Source organism: Saccostrea echinata, unplaced genomic scaffold (genome assembly GCF_033153115.1).
Source record: "Saccostrea echinata isolate AGI-Se365-2 ecotype Australia unplaced genomic scaffold, CSIRO_AGI_Sech_v1 ptg000002l, whole genome shotgun sequence".
Taxonomy (NCBI): domain Eukaryota; kingdom Metazoa; phylum Mollusca; class Bivalvia; order Ostreida; family Ostreidae; genus Saccostrea; species Saccostrea echinata.
In genome coordinates this window covers 30,329,525-30,352,731 of record NW_026889751.1, presented here as the reverse complement: position 1 = coordinate 30,352,731, position 23,207 = coordinate 30,329,525, and the positions used below count along the sequence as shown (strand labels likewise).

Sequence of the window (23,207 nt, the reverse complement as noted above, 5' to 3'; positions counted from 1 at the left end):
CATGGTTATAAGGTGATTTCTGAGTTCAATTTTTTAGGTCACCTGAGTCACTCAGGTGACCTATTGCTATCCGTTCTCGTCCGTCGGCGTGCGTCGTGTGTTAACATTTGAACATTTTTAGCTTCTTCTCTGAAACCGCTTAACCAATTTCAACCAAATTTGGCATATAGCATCTATGGGTGAAGGGGAACAAAAATTGTGAATTTCATGGTCCCTGCCCCCCTGGGGCCTGAGGGGTGGGGCTAAAACCACCAAAAATAATGCAATCTTTAAAAATCTTCTTCTTTACTCCAGGACATCAAGCAGTCAAACTGTTGGCATTATTGTAACAAGCATTGAGCCCTCTACCAAAATTGTGAAATTCATGGCCCCAGGGTCAGGGGTTCTGGCCCCAGGGTGGGGCTATATAGATCATATAGTGAAAGTGCATTATTTCTTTGAAAATCTTCTTCTCTGCTCCTGGGTATTAAATAAAGTAACTAAGTACATAGTTATGAAGAGCAAGAATGCCTCTTCCAAAATTGTGAAATTCATGGCCCCAGGGTCAGGGGTTCTGGTGTTAGGGCGGGGCTCTATTGATTATATAATGAAAATGCATTAATTCTTTGAAAATCTTCTTCTCTGCTCCTGGGTATTAAATAAAGTAACTAAGTACATAGTTATGAAGAGCAAGAATGCCTCTTCCAAAATTGTGAAATTCATGGCCCCAGGGTCAGGGTTTCTGGCCCCAGGGTGGGGCTATATAGATCATATAGTGAAAATGCATTATTTCTTTGAAAATCTTCTTCTCTGCTCCTGGGTATTAAATAAAGTAACTAAGTACATAGTTATGAAGAGCAAGAATGCCTCTTCCAAAATTGTGAAATTCATGGCCCAAGGGTCAGGGGTTCTGGTGTTAGGGCAGGGCTCTATTGACTATATAGTGAAAATGCATTAATTCTCTGAAAATCTTCTCCTCTGCTCCTGGGCATTAAGGTGATAAATTAAGTACTTAGTTATGAGGAGGAGGTGGGCCTCTTCCAGAATTGTGAAAGCCATCGCCCCTGGGTCAGGGATTCTGATGTTAGGGCGGGGCTCTATTGATTATATAGTGAAAATGCATTAATTCTCTGAAAATCTTCTTCTCTGCTCCTGGGTATTATTTAAACAAACAAAGTGCATGGTTATGATGCATAAGGATGCCTTTTCAAAAATTGTGGATTTCATGGTCCCAGGGTCAGGGGTTCTGGTGTTAGGGTGGGGCTCTATTGATTATATAGTGAAAATGCATTGATTCTTTGAAAATCTTCTTCTGTGCTACTGGAGATTATTTAAACAAACTAAGTGCATGATTATGATAGGCAAGGATGCCTTTTCAAAAATTGTGAATTTCATGGTCCCAGGGTCAGGGGTTCTGGTGTTAGGGTGGGGCTCTATTGATTATATAGTGAAAATGCATTGATTCTTTGAAAATCTTCTTCTCTGCTCCTGGAGATTATTTAAACAAACTAAGTGCATGATTATGATAGGCCCCAGGGTCAGGGGTTCTGGTGTTAGGGTGGGGCTCTATTGATTATATAGTGAAAATGCATTGATTCTTTGAAAATCTTCTTCTATGCTACTGGAGATTATTTAAACAAACTAAGTGCATGATTATGATAGACAAGGATGCCTTTTCAAAAATTGTGAATTTCATGGTCCCAGGGTCAGGGGTTCTGGTGTTAGGGTGGGGCTCTATTGATTATATAGTGAAAATGCATTGATTCTTTGAAAATCTTCTTCTCTGCTACTGGAGATTATTTAAACAAACTAAGTGCATGATTATGATAGGCAAGGATGCCTCTTACAAAATTTTTAAATATATGGCCTCAGTTTTTGGAGTTCTTGAGGAAGGGGGGGGGGGGGGGGGGGGCTCTATTGATTATATAGTGAAAAAGCATTAATTCTATTAATTAATCAGTAATTAATCCTGTCTGCTCCTTAGCGTTGAGCTGATAAATAAATTGCTTAGCTATGATGAAAATGCGAGCTTCGAACAGAATTTTTAAATCTTGTGGTCCTAGGGTCAGGGGTTCTGGCATAAGGGGGGGGGGGGGGGGGGGGCTTTTGATAATATAGTGGAAAAGTGTTAATACTTCGAAGTCCATGGTTATGATGATGAGGGTAACTCTTCCAAATTTGTAAATTTCTTGACCCTTGATCTTGGGTTCTGGTGTTAGGGTAAGGCTTTGTTGAATCTGTAGTGAAAATGCATTGTGCCTGTGAAATTCTTCTCTGCTTCTGGGCATATCGGAAGAAAACAGAGTAAAAGTTTAAATGATATAAGTAAGCATATTTCTACCAGATTTTTGAACATCTGGACCATTTGTCTAAGCATTCTAGTCCTGGGCAGGGCTCTATTAATTTGTATTCTACTGAGAGAAGTTATTCCCCTTTTCCATTCACCTTTGATAATTAATCACTGTAAATAATGTATTTGAAGGTTAATAGAATAAGATAGTTATGCAAGAATGTTTATCATATAATTCAAAAAGTATTTTCTTAGTTTTAATAATCAGGTAGACCTGTAAGTAATAGATAAATAAAAATGAGACAAAAATAACTTATCATATTAAAGGTTCTTCAAAGACCGTAAGAGAGGTCAATGCTAGAGGTCTTAATATGGGTTTAAAAATAGTACAGAAGCACTAATAGTTTGTTAATAGTCTGCATGGTGATAGTGTTAAGTGGGGGACAGATTAGAACTTAATATATGAGTTGACACTGAATACTAGACTAATTATTTTGTTGATCCTGATCTTCCTACTTCTCTTGCTTTAGGGCAACAAAGCTTCATCTATCAGTGTATTTAACTTCTAAATTGTTGTATTATACTCAGGTGACCGTTAAGGCCCATGGGCCTCTTGTTATTTTATATAATTGAATCACCATTATCTAATTCATAAACAATACCAACATAAAATATTTGAAATATTTTTTTAGTTTATGTTTGTCTAATTCCAGCCTATGGTCCCCATTTATCCATTAAAACCTTTCCTATGTAACAAGGCTTTGTGATATTCTGAACCAGTTTCTTTATTAATTAATTGCCTTTTTCAGAGGGTCATACCTTCTCCAGGAGTATTTTGGTTTTTGATTTGTTCAAGGCGATATGGTTGCTTGTAATGTGTTCTTACTTAATTTAAGATTTCCATTTTTATTCCAGGCTATGGTGGCCTGTTATCCAGGTCCTTCCTCCGGCTACCTCCGTCATGTGGATAATCCAAACAAAGATGGCCGTGCCATCACCTGTATTTATTACCTCAACAAAGACTGGGACTCCAAGGTTAGTCAATTATCAAAATATCTTACACTTTCTATAAATATTATGTAAATTTGGGGGAGGGGTTGGGGACACAATGTTGTTCAAAGTTTTCAAAGGGATGTATATGAAAGAAATCGTTAAAAATCTTCTTTGCCAAGATTAGTCATATTTATATTGAAGCGTCCTCAGGTAGTGTAAATTAAAGTTGTTCAATTCATGACCAACAGCCCCTGGGCCACAATTGGTGATCAAACTTTATACATTATGGAAAAACACTTAAAATCAACTTCTCAAGAACAGCAAAGCCAAGATTAGTCATATTTATATGGAGGCTTCAGGTAGTGTATAGATTCAAGCTTGTTCAAATCATGACAGGGTCACAATGGGCTATCAGAGTTTACGTAGGAATATATAGGGAAAAATCTTTAAAAATCTTTTTCACAAGAACAGCAACGGCATGCAAGTTAGTGAGATTGATATTGATATTGAAGCATCCTCAGGTAGTGAAGATTCATGTTTGTTCAAGTCATAATCCCTCAGGGGTAAGGTGGTGCCACAACAGGCCATCAACATTTTATATAGTAATACATAGGAAAAAATCTTTTTAAAAAAATCTTCTTTTCAAGAACAGCAATTTTTAAGTCATGATTTAATCATATTTATAAGGAAGTAGTGTAAATTCAAGTTTGTTCAAAGAAGAAAGAAGTCTGCTGATGAAGAACAGCAGTGTCATAGTGTCTTTTATTTCCATTTTAAACAAGGCTTGAAATTTTTCTTGTGCTAGCTATAGTACTGACTCCAACACCATCCATTAATTAAAATTAATGAAGAAGGTACATGTACCATGTATGACTTAATTTGCACAGTGTGTGTGTATTTGATGTGAGGTAAAACACACTTTCAGGTGTATAATCTTGGCTTTTGTGGATTTCACGTCTAATATATATTCAGTAAAACAATATTTGAAGAAAAAAGTTCTTTATTGATGATTATGAATACTTAATGATCTTCATACAACATATGTTTATGATAGCTGATTAAATAAGAGTAAGATTCCCTACATTCCCCATAATGAATTGTATACTTTGTACACAGCTCTGCATTGTATACAATATGTACACAGCTCTATGTTGTATACTTTGTACACAGCTCTGCATTGTATACAATATGTACACAGCTCTATGTTGTATACATTGTACACAGCTGTACTTTGTATACATTATGTACACAGCTCTACATTGCATACCTTGAACACAGCTCTACATTGTATAAATTGTAGTCATACGTTGTTTACATTACACACAGCTCTGTTGTATACAATGTACATAGCCATATGTTGTATACAATATGTACACAGCTCTACGTTGTATAGATTGTACACATCTGTAGGTTGTATACATTGTACACAGTCGTATGTTGTATTATACATTATGTACACAACTGTAGATGTAGGTTGTATAAGATAGATATGTGGCACAAAAAGCTAAGCATGATTATGGTTTCATTAACACTTTCATCTTGCCATTTGATATTTCGGTACTAGAGATTATAATTTGTGTAATATAACATAATATTGATGTCTTTGCACATCTGTTGTCATTTGAATTAATCATTATATAATTGATTGGATTTTATGGTAGTCATCATTATTTATTTTTCTGATTGAAAATTTGAATGTCAGATATGTTGAACAATTATCAAAGTTAACACTCCACAGATGTATAAATGTCATCATTATGATATATAGCTTATTTGTAATCAAGTTGTAATCAATACAAATAGTTTAAAATCTTGATATTCTGACTGAGTTTTGAAATCATATTCCCCCAAGGGTAAGTGCGTATGAATTAAGCAGCGCTTTTTATCGCAAAGAACACCTCAAATGTTATGTAAACAGTGGATGCGATGATTGGGGCTTGCTGACCATGCAGCTTAGTTAAGACAAATGTTTTTCAAGACAGCCGGGGGGGGGGGGGGGGGGGGGGGGGGGGGGGGGGGTGTTCTTGAACATGGTGGTGGAAAATGGTGTTACAAACCAGGAAAGAAAAAAACAGACATTTATTGAACTTTTTATACTTGCAATTTGAACCTTTCTGTGAATTCATGTATCAGTATTGTTATTAAATATATGCATTCAGATAAATTATAAGATATAAAATATGACCATAGCAACTATGAAAGATTAAAAAGCATTAAAATTTTGAAATGGTAATTAAAAGAAAATAATCATGAAAACTGTTTGTTGAAAGGGTAAAAAAAGGGGGAGGAGGGTGATGTTTATAAGATTTAAATAAAAACAGGACATGATAATTATATGTTAATCTTTTAGTTTGTGTACAACTTCAGATGGATTGTAGCACCATACTGTGCTAAAACTTAATAATTGCATGTAAAAAGGCTTTGTGAAGTAACAATGCAAGCACTGTGGTAAGGAAAACTTCAACTGTTACAGAAGATATGCAGTTTTTTCTCTGCTTTCAGTATTTTCAAAATTTTTATCTCTTTCCTTATAGACAGATGGAGGAACATTGCACATTTACCCTGAGAACGAGAGTCGCATCGCTAGCATCGAGCCAAACTTTGACCGACTTCTTTTTTTCTGGTCAGATAGACGAAATCCCCATGAAGTCATGCCAACGACCAAAACAAGGTAATTGTTGCTATAGTTACCAAGGCATGCCTAAAAGAAAACGACATAAATGTTGCCATGGTTTCCAGTGAACCTTATTACTAGATTATCCGTTGACTTAAACTGGTTAACTGTTGGTGTAATTAGAAAGTAATATATGCCTATAATAATAGCGAAGTGATTGTTACTTGAGTTAAAAAGGTAAATTTCCAAAATTACCAATTCCAGTTGCATACAAGGTACCAAATTCTGTTGCCAGAGTAAGAATAATTAATATAGGATAATATACTTATCATAGCATGGTTCCTCCTTTAAGTAAACAAGGCAAGTTCTGTAGATTCCTTAATATTCTGTAGATTCCCAAATTTTAGCAAATCCTTATTTTCACAAGACAGTAATCTGGTATTTATAAGCGAGACAAAAATTTCACAAATTTTGTTTATTGTTGTATAGATCTTTTAATAATACAAATATATGTACAGAAGAATAAAAATTTCGCGAGCAGACAGTCTTGTGTAATTATGCAAAATAAAGTATTCACAAAAATGTGATTTGCAGTATGCTGAAAATTTATTATTGGGAGATGCACCACTTAGTCTAGCGAAATAAAATGACAAATTTTTATGTGACATGTAAGAACAGTCTCCTCTTGAATTCATGTTGTCACAATTTGACAACTACAAGTTATTCAGGATATTGAAATAAGGAGTTTACAGTATTGAGCATTGTGATATTTATCATTAGTCTCTGTGTTGAAAAACAAAAAATTCTAACAAACTAATAGTAATATGGACATGGTAATCTTTGTCCATGAATACTCTGTGTGAAGTTTATCCAGTTTACTGTGTGGCAGTCAGGCAGGTTCAATAGCCAGATAGCTCAGTTGGTAGAACATCTGACTACTGATTCAAGGGGCCAGGGTTCTAATCCAGGTCTGGTTCACTGCATTTTTCTCCTTTCCTGTTACTATTGTCCAGGACCAGGACCTGGAAGTGACTGGTGAAAGACCTGCCAGGGAAGAGCCTGGTTGGTGTCTTTGGGAGCAAAGACCTTTAAAGGAGGAAAGAATGTGGGGGTCAGGCAGGTTCGATCACCAGTGGCCACAGTTAGCTCAGTTAGAAGAGCACTTTACTAGTGATTCATGGGGCCCTGGGTGGAATGCTGGTCTGATCCATAAGATTTTCTCCTTTCCTGTTACAACTGCAGTTTTGGTATTTCAATTAGCATACGGTACCTGTAATTACAGATTAGCCATTACCGTGTGGTACTATGATGTTTTCAATTTGTCTAATTGTTGTGGTAATAAATCATTGTGCATGTTGTGGTAATTACATATATGGCATTACTTTGTGGTATTACAGTAACTATGTTTTTAATTTGTCTTATTGTTGCGGTAATTAATTGTCGTGGTAATTACAGATACGCCATTACTGTCAGGTATTACAATGTTTTTAATTTGTCTAATTGTTGCAGTAATTAATTGTTGCGGTAATTACAGATATGCCATTACTGTGTGGTATTACGATGCTGTGGAGAGGAAACAAGCCGTGGAGAAATTCACAGGTAAAGATTACCTATCCTTTCTGAGAATTCTGTTTTTAAATCACCTGAGTCACATACCTGTATCCATTACACACCTTAGTCATTAGTCATGCCATAAACTTATTCAAATTTTTCAATTTACCCTAACCATTAGAAAACATTTTTAAGCACAGGTGCTTGAAATTCTTTTTTTTTTTCAAATAAAGGGTCATGACTCTTCCAAAAGGAGAGAAAGTTGGGTGGATCATTTAAAAATCTTCAAGAACCATTGATTCAGAAATGATAATATAGTGAGCGAGCCATTGCCTCCTTGAGCCAGGATGGTATCTTAGGGTTGTTTGCTTTTATGTTCTTTAGAGAATCTTTTCACTTGTGTTGGGAAGCCATCAATTGCTGTTGGAAGACTGCAAAGTTAGATCTGTACTTGGCACTTATCATGCTTATGGCAATTGGCCGCAGTGAAGAATTTGTTATGCTAGCACCTAGCCCCATCAGGAGTATACCCCCATGTCCCACAGTGGATTAAATTAAGTACTTACTTTAATTTGGGATAAGTTTGAAAATTTGTACAAGCATCTTCTCAAAACTGGGGGTCTTTAAATATGGTAGCTATAGTGAAATCCATGCAAGATTCATCATCCTTGTTAAAAGTTCTCCATCACAGTGATAAGGAAACAAAGAAGGTGGGGGGATTTCATGCTATGGGATTTAAGATTTATTTTTATTTACTGAGAGCAATATGCTTTATTTTGTATGAATTAAGACTTAAGTCTTAAGGATTAAGTTTCTTCACATCCTAGCACTTTGGGATGTGCTAGGACCCTATGACAGAGATTTAAAGCATTATAAGGGAGCTAGTAAACGAGAAAAAGGATGGAAAAAAACTGCTTGTTACTCAGGTTGATTGTTGAGGCCCACAAGCCTGTTGCTATTTTTAGCTCATTTCTTCATTACAAAAATTATTGCATAATTCATTTTCATTCGCTGCTTCTTTTTGTTTTGTTTTTGTGGTTATCATTTTTTGTTGCAGTATATGTAGCTGAAACCTCAGTATTTGTTATTTTGTTTTGGACTTTCCCTGTATTGTAGATTACGGTGGGCTATCCCCTCTATCAAATTCCGTGTTGGGGGTCCAACAACTCCTCCCTATTATGACCTCCAACCAGGGACCATCAAGGAAAAAATCCTATGATGGTTTTGAGAGTTGTTTGGTCAATCGAAGACGAAGCAAGCCTAAGAAACATAGCTGTTAATTTAGAGGGTATATAATTGTTGTAAACTTGAGGACACATTTCTGTTGTAAATATAGCTTTCAAATTAGAGGGTTCAGAGATGTTGTAAATTCTGTTATAAATTGCAAGTTATATCACTGTTGTACACAAAAATTGTTCAGTTAGAGTGTATTTCATTGTAATGAACATAACTGTTAGGTTAGAGGGTATTAATGTAGTTAATTTTGCAAAAGGTGATTTAACTTGCATAACTCTCTTACTCTGTAAGCATACATGTAGCTGTAAGAATACAGGGTATTTGGCTATCGTCAGAGAGATAAGAATCTCCCTAATATTGGGGTAGTATAAATTTGTCATCTCTTCTGTAGGATTTCCTAGGTTTCTCAAAATGAATAGATGTAATTTAATCTTATAGAAAAAAAAACAACAACAACAGAGGACATGGCAGATAACTCAACACCTTCACTTCGACATATTAATCGTGTTAATGGTTTTTGAGATTTCTCTGTTCAAGATAGTGAAGTTCAACTGTATTAATTTTTTTTTCCTGTTTTGTTGTGCGTGTATGGGTTTTTTGTTGTTTTTTTTTGTTTGTTTGTTTGTTTGTTTTTTTTTTTTTGGTTTTGTTTGGTGTTTTTATGACAGAAATTTGGCATTTGGATTATGTTGCTCATCTCATTCTCACATTTTTATCATGATTGTCCATGTAATTATGTTCAGTATTCATTCATTTTTAAAAGAGAGAATTTTCATTCAGTGTTTATCAAATTGATTTTTCATCTTAATTTTGAATACAATTGAAGGTAAGCTTTACATTTACATGTAACTGCTAAGAAATAAGAATTAAAACATTTGTATTTTGTTGTTTTTTCAGAGGGCCAGAATCACCCTAAGCGATAGCAGTGTAACTTGGAGTGTGGGTGTTTTGTCTGTGCTAAGCAGTATATCAGTCGTACTATCCATGTTGTTGGCTTGGTGCCTTACTGTGATGTCAGTCCTTCTTAAATCGATTGCTCCGTCTTCTTTTTTTTTTGGCTTAAATTAATCTCCAAAACCTCTAAATGAGGTGGTGATTTCACACTATAAATTGAACACATGCAATTTGTCATTTCATCTCTACTGAATAAGCATATTGCATTTAAAAAAGTGTAGCAAGCCCTTCTTTGGGTAACAACAACTTTATTCAGCAGTCATTTCATGGGAAGACTGATTTTTATGAAGGAATGTTGTGGCTTGTTTGACAGTTAAAATCACAATCAGGTGATGTGAAGTGTAGACAGTTTACATGGATGTTGTGTAATCTCAATCATTGAAGTAAATGTTGAACAAAATGATTGATATGTTGTGTGAAACGTGGACATGCATGTGGTGATTTCAGGAAATAGAGGGGACCCAAAAAATCGATACTTCAGATTGATTTGATTAAAGGGACCCAGAAATCTGTACTACAGGTTGATTGATCAGTATTGTTGATCTGTTGTGATATCGGTGTCAAAATTAAGTAAAGTTTTTTTTTTTTTTTAACGGGTTCTTTGATAGACAGATTGATTCACATGGAATTGTGGAAGATCCAAGAGATCAGAGGTCTTAGCAAAAAAGCTCAAGGAAATTATAAAAGATGATTTGTGTTATAAAGAAATTTTATTTTACACATTGAATATGTGCTGTTGTTTTTATTTTTTATTTTTGTGAAAATGTGTAGAAGTTGTAGATTATAATATAAGATAGAATGTGTTGATTGATTCATATGCTACCAAAGAATTATCCATAGTTGAGTGCCTAAGTACTGTAAACCAACTTTAATTTGTGTGCAAGATATCTCTTCAGGTTTTGAGACATGATTTTACTTGCAAATTATCTTACTGGGAATAATTTATTTTATTTATACATTTATGGAATGTTTTGACTTCAGGTGTGAAAATGAATAGTTGCAGATTAGTTTCAAACTGAAGATTTGTGATTAAAAATTGTTGCAAATAATAGTTGGTTTATAGTATTTTATGACTACAGTGAAATAGTGTGTAAGTGTACGTTTTCAAGATCTCATTCTTACCAGCCTCAATTTGAGTTTTCCAGTCTCATTTTGATTTCATTTGAGGTTTTGTACAACTTCATATGATGACATCCTCTCTCTGGCTTTAAGCAGGGTTACAGATAACCCATGACCCACTGGTTACTACTTTTACAATATGTCTATTATACAATGTACTTTGCATATGCATGAAATGGCCAGACTGTAGTATAAAATTTGAAAGCATATTCAACTTCACTAAATTGTACAGTACAATATGTAATGCCCATTGATTGCTAATTTACATAAGGCCATTTTCCATTATCATCTTTATCAATTGTGACACTATACATGTATGTAAACATTCCTATGGTCGAATAAGAGCATTCAGAGTAGAGTTTTATAAGAGATTGGATATATGAGCTTGTATTTTTATACACTGATAGCAATGTTGGAAGGTATACTGGAATCACTTTGACTATCTGTCTGTCTATATATATTTTTGTCTAAGAACATTTCTCTATATATTTTCAGTATTATTTTTCAAACATTCAAAATTTCATAGTTTTAATATGTGCACCTGGTTAAATAGTCAAACGTTTTAAACAGTTGTGCCCCCCCCCCCCCCCCCCCCCCCCCGGAAAAAAAAGATTTTCATTGTACTTTACTTCTGTTACAGGAAAAAGAAGTGCATGTGTAAAATTCTTGCCCATAAACATGTATAACTTTGAAAACAAGAAACTTTAGAAGCTAATACTTAAAACAAAGGTAGCCTGTGACCCAAAGTGTGTCGCATCCCTGTAGGTCATTGTGACAAGGTCAAGGTCATAGGATACAGAAGTATTTAAATATTGTGTTATAATAACAACTATGAAACGGAGAAACATTAGAAGTTCATACTTGGACAAAGGTTGCTTGTGACTAGAGAGTGAGTCCTGACCAAGGATATTTTTGGGCAAGATGAAGGTCACAGTTTGAGAAGTGTAAATTCTTGCCTTACCCATAAATTTGAAGCAGAGAACATTGAGAGGATTACATGCTAGTCACAAAGGTCATAAAGGTCACGTGATCAGAAGGTGTAATTGATACATACTAGTCACAAAGGTCACTTGTGACCGGACGGTGTATTAGAACTTTGCACTATAGTCTTTTGGATGAGATCTACTGGTTTCAGGAGTAAAATTCTTGACAATACCATAATTTTGCACTGGATTAAATTTTAGAATGTCATACTTGGCCTGAGGGTTTATTGTGATCATGAGATCAAGGTCACATCACCGAGGTTATATAGACAAGGTCACAGGACCAAAAGAGTAAAATTCTAAAGGTATTGTAAATGTGAAATTCTAAACGACTTTTAATTATGTTCAAGGAGCATCATGTCATATTTAGCACAAAGATTGCTTGTATGCAAAAGGAAATAAGCTCTCTTTCCTAAAATCTTCAGATTCAAATGTATTCATTCTAACAATTTTAGGTACTATTCAAAATCTGAGTGGGACAATCTTGAAAGGTGCTATTTTCATCCTTGTTTTGAGGTATTGAATGATTCTATTTATATTATACACTCCTTTTACCCCTTATTGTTACTTTGTTAATTTAGAAAAAATGCAATCCTATGAAATGTTGTGTGTAAACTATTTGATTTAGGGAATCCCCATTGACCAAAATAACTTTCAAACATGAATATTTGTAAGAATTAATTAAGATGATGGATTGTGTAGTTTTGGTGCATTTGAGTCTCTCTCTGTGCAATGTCTAAATTGTTTATTCAAATTTTAGTCTCTAAAAAAATTGTGATGCCCCAGGATATATCTAACAGATAAATTGTTTCTATGTAGAATATGTTCTTTAAAAAGTGAGGATTTTGAGAAAAACTTGGAAGTATGGTACTTGGGTGACCATCGTTGCCCACAGGCCTGTTGTTGTTTCATATAGAAATTTATCAAATAATTTTTGTGTACCATGTGTCTAAGTGTTGTGTGAATTTTGAGTATTATACTAAGATTAAAGATATTTATTAAAAAAAAAATATCAATTTGATATTCAAAATCTAAAATTTCCAAGTACATCATATTTATTTATGTTAGTAATTTCTAAGTACTGCTGCACATTACTTGAGGATATATGCTCCTCTGGTAGGAACAGTTACTCTTTTAAAAACTATTTATTTAAGAAGTCTCAAAACAAAGCTTGAAATTGAATTTTTTGTTCAACAATTTTCATTTTATGCATCTGATTATGATTAAAGGTACTTTGAAATATAAGAAACTTAAATTAATACATAAGTTTAAAAACAAACATGGTTTTTTTTTAATGCCTGTGATGCCATATTTTTTTTATCCTAAAATGTTCTTGTTAAAAAATGTTCAATTAAAAAATGCATAACTATTTTTTTTTTCACGCTGAAAATATATTTGAGATTTGATAATTTTCTCTTTATAATATGATTAACAGTTACTATAAAGATGAACTTGGAAGAAATAACATGGGTAAAATACTCATTATTTTGTGAATTCAGTGACATTTTTGTGAGCATTTTTAATTCCTTAACTGCAGATTTTCAGTACCTGAGGAATGGGCTACCTTAAGTCTTGCACAGTATGAAAGACTAAAACTAGAAATAATGAACTCATTACTTTTTGCAGCTATTGTTTATGTTTTCAATGCATTTTGAATTTAATAGCAAAAGTTAAAGATGTGCCATTTTAGTTAATTAAGTCAGATTTCGCTCTGTGTATTTAGTTTTAATAATATTGCACATGATTGTGTTTCACAACCATTGTGAAGTTAAACTTTGTTCAGATGCCTGTAGTAGTAGAAATTAGACCCCTGTCATGTGATTAGAAATAATTCTTGAATAATTAAGAAATGTCCATGAATAAAATTATGGGTCCTTTGAAATATGATTTTAAGCATAAAAAGAAGAAAACAATTCAGATTCATTGTCCCTCTGTTCATTCAAATTAAAATTTGCTTCAATGCTAATGATTTTTCAAAAATAATTTGATGTATTAAAATGCACACAATATATACCTTAAGTACAAAATTTGACAGAAATGACCTTTTTTATTTTATAAAGGAATATACCAGTATTCATTTATTCCAGTAGGAGTTATCTCTCTTATAAGAGGGATGATGAATCTTGAAAGATTAGTTACTTTTTTAACTATTAAAAGTCTTTATTATTTTATCTAACAAGCTTTTTGTGTATTCATGTTCATGATAAGATTTTAATTTTTGATGTTCAACAAATTTTTTTGAAAATAATTATTGTTCCATTATATATTCATTTCAAAAAAGAGAGATAACTTATTTAAAATCATTATCCATATTTATTCATCTTATATGTACGAACTACATGTACATGTAGGTTTCATGAGTTAATGTATTTTCTTTATAAAAACACTATGAATCTAAATATCATGAAAGGGGGTAAATAGTCTTATTCGAAAGAAAATAGTTTTGCTAAGGTGTGCTTGTAAGACGCGGTATCTAGAAAAAGCGTAGTGAAGAGAAAGAATGGTTGCTAGATACAATTGTTGAGTATGTTTGCTACTGTTGTCTGTTGTTTGGTTGTACTACAACCATATGATCATTGTTTAAAATGCCAAATAAAAAATCGTTTTGTCAGACTGCTGTGGGTTATTTTTTCATGGTTATTGTCAGCTTCGACAGGAGTTATGGGATCGAGGAGATCCCTTTGAACTCGAGGTCATATACAACGTACCTTACAAAGTACTTTACCGAATGATAGATTTTCAAGATATTGTTAATTTAAATTCACAGTGCCTTCAGATATTTTAAGACCAAAAAATCAGCATACATTACCGTGGGTTTTGAATAGATATCAAATGAAAATTAATTGTGTCTTTGAATGAAGTACAATGATCAAAGGCTACTGGTGATGCCTCTTTAGAAGAAAAACCTTTAAGATGTGCAGACGATCTGGATCAAATATCGCTAAGTATGAGAATTTCCCCCAGAAAGGGAGGGGGTACAAATTACATGGTCGTCTGTATTTTCTCTGTCTCTTTAACAAAAATTGATAAATGAGCGCAATTTCTAACGAGTTTTGAATTACTGACTTTGTATGCTTTTTATGTGTGTTCATTATATATGTGGCCGTCACGGTAGCTCAGTCGGTAGAGCGCTCGCTCCGTGATCGGAAGGTCGTGTGTTTGAATCACGGCCGCGACTGACCTAAGTCGATAAAAAATAGGTAGCAACTGTTCCTTCGCCAAGCGCACGACACTTTGAAGTAAAAGTTGCGGGTCCTTAGGATGAGACCTTAAAACCGAGACCCGTGTCACGGTAGGCGTTGGCACGATAAAGAATCCTTACTGCTCAAGGGCCCTGAGTGCCGAGTAAAGGTCTAAATTTGAAGCCCTTCACCGGTATATGGTGACGTCTCTATATGAGTGAAAAATTCTCAAATGGGACGTAAAACAACATACAATCAATCAATCATTACATATGTGGAATGGAAAAAGGACACGTACATATTTAATTCAGAGAAATTTTAAGTTTTTGTCTGTGGTAGAATTTAGTAGTTCAGACCAAAGAAAAAGGGAAGTCGTCCGTATTTGCAGTGTATGTGTTTAAATGGCTTTACTGTAGCGTCTCTTTTGAACGGAAAATCTTACTAATTTTTTTTTTTTTAAACTCCCGGATGACCGTTTTTATCAGCAGTAGACTCTGTGTACGTGTAGTTATTTCGTGTGGGTTGAGACAAGGTGTTCCTGGGTACAAAATTACTTTTATATACACTCATGTCATGATGATTATCTTCTAAGATAAAAGTAATGGTGTTCTCAAAACGGATGTACGATCCATAGGCACTTGGGGTACGCCCCCTCCTATATTTTTTACTTTAATCAACATATTAACCCTTTTCTATAGATCTATGAATCTGGTTTTCAACTGATACATAAAAAGTATTCAGTTCAAAACCAGATATTTAAAAATAGCTCATAGAGAACACACACATAGGAAAAAAGTGTTTCGATCCCAGAGGGGGGGGGGGTGTCCATACCCCAAGTGCCTGTGGTCGCAAGATCAAAATGATCGTAAGGGTTTTAATTAGTAGATACCCTGGTCCTACAATATCCATTAACTGGAAAAAAGTGAACCTTTTTGGATAGTGATGTGCTACAGCATGGTGTAAACAAGGTGCAAAGTCCTTTTTTTTGTTCCTTGGTGTAATTTGAGCACAGGAGAATTTTGAGAGCTCAAGCATTCTCAGTACTCTGGTTTTGGATTAAGACCCCCAATAAGGCCATTGAATGATCGAATCAAGAAGGTTTTTCTCATAATTATTGTAAACATACAAATGCAAATACAAATATTTATTGGCGCAAAGACAATTACAATAATTGGCAAAGGCACAGCACACTATAAGAATCAATTGTTCATACATAAATATACAATATTCTAGTATAGAATGTGAGGCTATACATTATAAATCATACCATCATTTGTACAATAATTATGTAATGTAATCATTTCTAGATACAAGACATTTTTTAATAAGTGAGTGTGTCAGTTATTTTCAGTATTTCTGGACAATGGCTATTAAGGACGGACGATACGTTCCTCAACAATATATGTATTTTTCCAAAATTTTGTCATTGAAGTATTGCTACTTTAACATGTTAACTCACAAAAAATTTAGGTACCTTACCAGGCATTTGTGCAAGATACCAGATGGTAGCTTTTCTTATATAACCCTTCTGGGAAAAAAATGTAATATACCAATATAGAATTTTTTAGTGTTTGGATTTTTGAAAGACGTTTAGAAACTGGTTTAGAAATCAGGAGGTAATTAAAAATTTGACTATTTTTCACAAATTACGAAGATATACAAAACAGATATTTGAGGAACGTATCGTCTGACCTTAAAGCAAAGCTTAACTTTTTGAGTATAAGACATATTTGATATTTTTCCTTGAAAAAAAAATCATCAAGTTCCTTTCAAAAGTTAACCATGATTATTATATTTATGGCAGCTGAATAGAAAATGAAATTCATCTTCAATCTCCCCTGTGTTGCAAATATTACAAAATCTTTTATCTGTGGGTATAGACAAATGTCTCCCTTTTTCTATGGCAAGGTTATGTGCACTAAGTCTCAACCTGCTAATAATTGATTTCTCTGTTTTCTTTTTCAATTTATCAATGTATCCACAGCGTGTGAAATTCCTAAAAACAACTTGATAAAGTTTAGCTTTGGTGAATTATGAATCTTTGCATATTCCTCTTGTAAGCATTGATCTGATATTCTTTGTTTTATGTTTCTCAGAAGTGATTTTATTGAATTTTCTTTTTTGGTAATGAATGAAAATCCTAACTTGTTGAAAATTGAAAAAATATTTTTAGTCCATGAGTTTGTTTTGACTGTTGCTTTATAGATTTTAAATACTAAAGTATTCTTGGAAGTAATAAGATATGGTTTCAAAATTTTATACTTGAAAAATGTATTGTTGTCCAAAGGGGATGTCTACCTAAATCTGCTCTGCAGGGAGCATTAGTATTTTTATAATGCACTCCTAAAATTTCCTTAATAAACTTCATGTGAAATTTTTCAATTATAGAATTTTCACCAATGTTATTATAAATACCCCAGATCTCACAGCAATAAAGAACTATTGTTATAATCGAGTCAAAGAGTTTTTCCAAAAGTTTACATGGATTATCCAAACCAACATTACAACTAAATCCTAATCAGGTAAATTAACAACAAAATATATGATTACAAAGTACAGGGACTGACAAACGTTGATAAGAGTTAATTGTTTGTCAAGTGATCGATGTCAATTGATTTCCTGGTCCTGGAATTGCTGTGTGATTTGGATTACGTGACATATTGCAAGTAAACGTTGTATTAACATTCTCAAAACTACGAAAGCCCATTGAGCTCAGTTATTTTGGTAAAAAAAAAAAAAGATTGCTTTAAACTCGAAAATTTAACAAATAAGCGCGTAACTTTCGCGAAAAAAAAATCCACTAATGATAAGATTTAGCATTATTGAATGGATCTGTGTTCTCTGATAAAAAAAATTATATCATAAATGATGCGCCATCACAAGTCTTTAAAATGATATTTGTTTGCCCTCTCCCGACTTGGGGTGAAAAAAAATTGGGTCGATCTGTAGGTGGGTGGGGAAAAAGAAAATTCCCAGAAAATTTCAACATTGCTATTAAAATTATCGTTTCCTGGAGGTTAAAAAATGTTTTGAGTTTTTAGCCAGTCGGTCGGGAGAGGGCAAACAAACATTTTTTTTTTTAAAAGATGGCCTTACTCATGTTACTAATGATAACGTTTTTTCATTAGAGGTTTAAAATGTCTGTGTTTGGTCCGTGTTTGCTCTGCTCTCGGTTTGTAATGCATGTTTAACGGAATTTTGTGCATGATGACTTTTCATTATCTTCACATTAATTTCTTCTTCTCTGTCATTTAGTACACCTAGAAACATAACCTGCCTTTCGTCGGCCACAGAGCATTGAAAGTAAACTTGTGAAGCATCTGGGTGCATGAATTTTCCATTGATTTGGAGATAATATGGGTGAAGGACAGGTTTTAAGAAACTCCTACGCATGTCCCAAAAACTGACTTCAAAAGTAAAGTATGCTCTCAGTGTGTACAAACGTAAACATAATTGCATTGCATTCATTTTTTTTTTTTTAAATCAGAGATATTCACATGATTAATGAAGTCCAAATCATGATTATACACATACACATATAGCTAGTGTATAAAATATATTGCGATGAAACTCGAAAACTACGCATTGATTTGCTAAAATTTTGTGTTTATTCGTTTAATTATAAGTTATAAGTGCTTACTTGCATAATTTACGCTTTATATAGTGAAGATTTTTTATATACATGTACATTAAAACGCTTAAAGCGAAGTGCCAGGGACCAACAATATGGATTCGTTATAAACGTACTTCGTTATATCTGTTCAGTTCTGAAAACGTTTCAAAACCATGGGAAATGGAAACGAATTCGCTGTAAGCGTGAATTCATTATAAGCGTGTTCGCTATAACTGTCTTTTACTGTAACGCAAAAGTTACGCATTTATAACGCGAAATAGAATAACCTACATGTACCAAATTGATCTTTCGTTCCCTTTGCAATTTAAAAAGGAATATCAAATAGTGCTTCTGGCAGAATGTTGGAAACACATATAGTACTTTGAAAACATGGAACGTACATGCATTGTGATTATATCTTTTTTATGCCCCCGTAATAGGAGATTTGGGGGCATATAAATTTTGCTCTGTTCGTCTGTCTGTTTGTCCGCAAAAACTTTAACGTTGCCCATAACATTTAATCGGTTAGGGCTTGGGCTTTTATATACTTTACATGTGTATTCATTCTTTGGGTACCAACATATTTTACCTCTTGACCTTGGAGTTTGACCCAGTTTTGCAAATTTTTACCACACTTTAACCTTGGTCATAACTTTTGAATGGTTGGATTTATGATTTTCATATATCACATGTATATTTCTTGTGAAAAAAAAAAAATTCCCTTGGGTACCAAAAAATTTGGACCTTTTGACCTTGAAATTGGAGTTTAACCTTCCTTTGAGAAACTTTAACCTTGTTTTGAATGGTTAGTACTAAGGCTTTCATATTTGACCACTTGACCTTGGAGTTTGAACCACTTTGCAATATGTTACCAAACTTTAACCTTGGCCGTAAGTTTTGAACGGTTTGTTCTAGGGCTTTAATACTTCATATGTGTATTCCTTTTGATAAGACCTTTCCTTGGGTACATTTTTTTTTACCTTTTGACCTTGACCTTAGAGTTTAAACTACTTTTTAAATACTTTAACCTTGGTCATAATTTTAAATGGTTGGTGCTAGGGCTTTAATAATTCACAGGTGTATTCCTTGTGAAAAGACATACACCAGCAATTTCGACCTTTTGACCTTGAACTGTGAGTTTGACTTTTAACATTTGCCATGAGCTGCCATATGGGTGCATCTGTGTTTCACAAACACATCTTGTTTTTATTGTCCCCCGCTTTCGCGAAAGTGAGGGGACATGAAATCTCATTCGTCTGTCAGTCTGTCTGTCACAAAAAAGTTGACCTTGATTCATGCAACTTTTGAATGAAAAGAGATAGGGCTTTCGTATTTCACATGTACGTTACCTGTGGCAAGACCTTTCCAAATTATACTATGATTTTTGACCCCGTTACTTTGACCTTGAAGTTTGACCTACTTAAAAAAAAAATTCTTCGCTTACAACTTTCGTTAAGAGATTAGACTTTCATATCTGATTTGTGCATTACTTGTAACAAGACCTTTTCAAACATACGATGATTTTTGACCTATTGACCTTGAAGTTTGACCTACTTTTCAAAAATTTTAACATTACTTTAAATTGGTCATAACTTTTGAAAGAGAAAAGATAGGATTTTCATAATTAAACATGTATATTACCTGTGACAAGTCCTTTCCAAATATACTATGATTTTTGACCCCGTGACCTTGACCTTGAAGTTTGACCTCCTTTTCAAAATTTTTATCTTTGGGCCAACTTTGGTATATTGTTTCCTCGCCCCCTCCCGACTCATGATGAAAGAATTGAGTCGGTAGGTAGGTGAGAATTTTTTTTTTTCAAAGAAAATTTCAAAACCAATGCTGAGCCATTATTAGCCAGTCGGTTGGGAGAGGGCAACCAAAAATGTTTTTAAAGATGGCCTTGCTTATAACTTTTAATTGAGAAGAGATAGGGCTTTCATATTTGACATGTGCATTACATGTGACATGATGTTTTCGAGCATGCTATGATTTTTGACCCCTTGACCTTGATCTTCATGTATAACCTATTTTTTAAAAAATTCAACTTTGGTGACTACTTTTGAGTGGCATAAGATAGGGCGTTCGTATATGAGAAGTACATTACTTGTGTCAAAATGTTTCCGAATGTGATATTTGACCCCCTGTCCTTGACCTCCAAGTTTGGCCTAATTTTCAAACATTTTATCAGTGTTGCTAACTTTTGAAGGAACAAAGATAGAACATTCATATTTGACACGTGAATTACCTGTGACAAGCATGTCCAAATGTACAATGTTTTTTAACCCCATTACCTTCACCTTGAAGTTTGACCTTATTTTCAAAAACTTTATTACATTGCTGATAACTTTTAATTAAGAAAAGATATGCTATTTACATTTGACATGTGCATTACCTGTTTCAAGACCTTTCCGATTGTATACTCTGGTTTTTGATATTTTTTTCACATATGCATTATACTTGTGACAAGACCTTTAGGATTGTATCATGATATTTGACCTCATGACCTTGATCTTGAAGTTTGATGTAGTTTTGAGAAGTATAATCTTTGCCATAACTGTTATTAATTCAATAATATGTCTTTTTTGTATAATGCACAGACAAGACAGGACACACAATCAAGACAGTTACAATATGCCATAAATAATGACATCCCATCTACTAAGACACCGAAAGTGGGGGACCACAATTCTATGAATTTGCTTGTTATCATCTGTATCTTCAGCAGGTGCAACATCGTTAATGATATTAAATAACTATTAATCAAACTTTGGGGGTTGAAAGGATGAATTACTTCCGATATATTAACTATACTGCACTTAATTCTTATGTTAATTTTACAACCTCCTCAAGAACTGTAAACGAGTATATGTTGCAATGAAGACTTTCTGAAAGTAAATTCTATTTCCTGTGTGCATGTTTATCCAAACAGTCGGTCTACGGAAACCTTTTAGCTAAAACATATGAAGATTTGACTGTCTCTGACACCTGTAGTTAACTTTAATTTACATATGTCGATAAGTAATGACATACAAGGTTTACTCTCACCTATCTAGGTGAAGATAATTTATTAAATTGCTATTGTAAAATACATCTTTTGATGCTACACAGGGTTTAAATAACAATGTCATGTTAAATGAATACTTTTGTCAGCTTTATAAATTATTAGTACATGCATTTTAAAGCGGCATTTTTATCAATTATTATGAAAATAATCTGATAAATTCTTTATTCTGCTTGTTTTGTTTCTTGGATAGAGAGAAAAAACGAGATTGGAGTACACAAGAACGACGCTGTAATAGTACTGTAATTACCATTTCTGATGATTTTTTTCAAATGCACATTTCTTATTTTGTGTATACAGGACATTGGTGCAGATTGAAGGATATACGATCCTCAGCTAGGAACGATAACTCTAAAATCTAATATTTAATTTAAAAAGTCTCAAAATGAAGCTTGAAATTGAAATATTTTCTTGTAACAATTTTCATTTTATGCATCACAATATGATTTAAGGTTCTTTGAAGTCTTAGAAAATGATATTGTGAAAAGCTGATATTTGTACCCCACAAAAGTACAAAAATAAATTCATTTTTAGAGAAATCGAATTTCCTTTAATGTAGCATATAAGATACCAATGCTTATTAGCATTATATGGAATTAGAAGTGATCTACCATGTCTTGCAATGATAGCAAAAACTTTTTACATCATGTAGAATATCAACTGAAGTAAATAGAAGAAATAAAATACTGTGACTGTACAAGTGTGCAAAATATGCAATTTTTTTTCAAATGCCTGGATACCTATAGCAAATACTTGTGGATTAATTTTGAATAAGAAAATCCAAAGCTGGTGCTTTTATTCGCATTTACTGAAAATACATTTGAAGTTTGATATTTTTCCATATACATGTATAATATGATTAACTTTATTTACTGATCTAAATAGATATAAATCTAAGACATTAAATTTTTGTGAGCATTTTCAATTACTGAAAAGCTGATTTTCAGAACCTGGGGATCGGACTACCTTAATGGGTTTTTTTTTTCACTACAGTACATTATCAGAAAAAGAGGTTTAAAATAACTTTTCCAAATTTTGTGTTTTGTTTTTGTTGTATGCATCACAGGCACTTGTTTCAGTAATAAAGTTTTTAACCCAAAGTATAGTAATAACACAAAACATCTTATTCCGAATTACATGGAGTACTCCTAGAATCGCAGTCATTTCGGAGACTTTCAGAGAAAATTGCACTGGCAAACTGTTCATTACCATTCTCTTCTACGATAATTTATCTACGCAATCATATATGGCATTCTTGTCTTTATTTTCCTTTATCTTAAATCGTACTCTGCTCGCCGACTGGAAAATTCGTCCGACACCACGAAGTAGAATGTACTAATCTCGGACAAAGAGCAAATTAAAAAATTAGTGTTTTTAAAAATTCAGTTCCAATGTTTAAATATTGCAGTGAATAAATAAAATTTGGTTACGTATTATTTTCCTTAAAAACTTTACGATATTTTTCTGATGTAATTTTTAGAAACAGATTTTTAGCTAATAATAAAAATCCAAGAACATATTCCGCCAGAATCTTTATTTGACTATACTGCAACTTTTTACTGCAACAAGAAAAAAAGGGGGGGGGGCATTTCAATGAACATTTTCATAGTAAAAAGTTTTCAATATTCG

At 33.5% G+C, this 23,207-nt stretch overlaps 1 protein-coding gene across 2 annotated transcripts in view; it reads left to right on the top strand.

Annotated features, from left to right (window-relative positions):
- The window catches only part of LOC133177058 (egl nine homolog 1-like), a 34,399-nt gene extending 23,086 nt beyond the window's left edge, over window positions 1–11,313 (top strand). Inside the window, exons 2-5 of one of the 2 annotated variants that reach the window (XM_061312159.1) lie at window positions 3,185–3,304; window positions 5,797–5,933; window positions 7,411–7,475; window positions 9,561–11,313. In XM_061312159.1, the coding sequence (XP_061168143.1) occupies window positions 3,185–3,304; window positions 5,797–5,933; window positions 7,411–7,475; window positions 9,561–9,586 (348 nt within the window). In that variant the 3' untranslated portion in view covers window positions 9,587–11,313. Of the gene's footprint in view, window positions 1–3,184; window positions 3,309–5,796; window positions 5,934–7,410; window positions 7,476–9,560 lie in introns of both variants that reach the window. The other variant, XM_061312152.1, reaches the window with a different exon arrangement.
- Window positions 11,314–23,207: the final 11,894 nt, after the last annotated feature.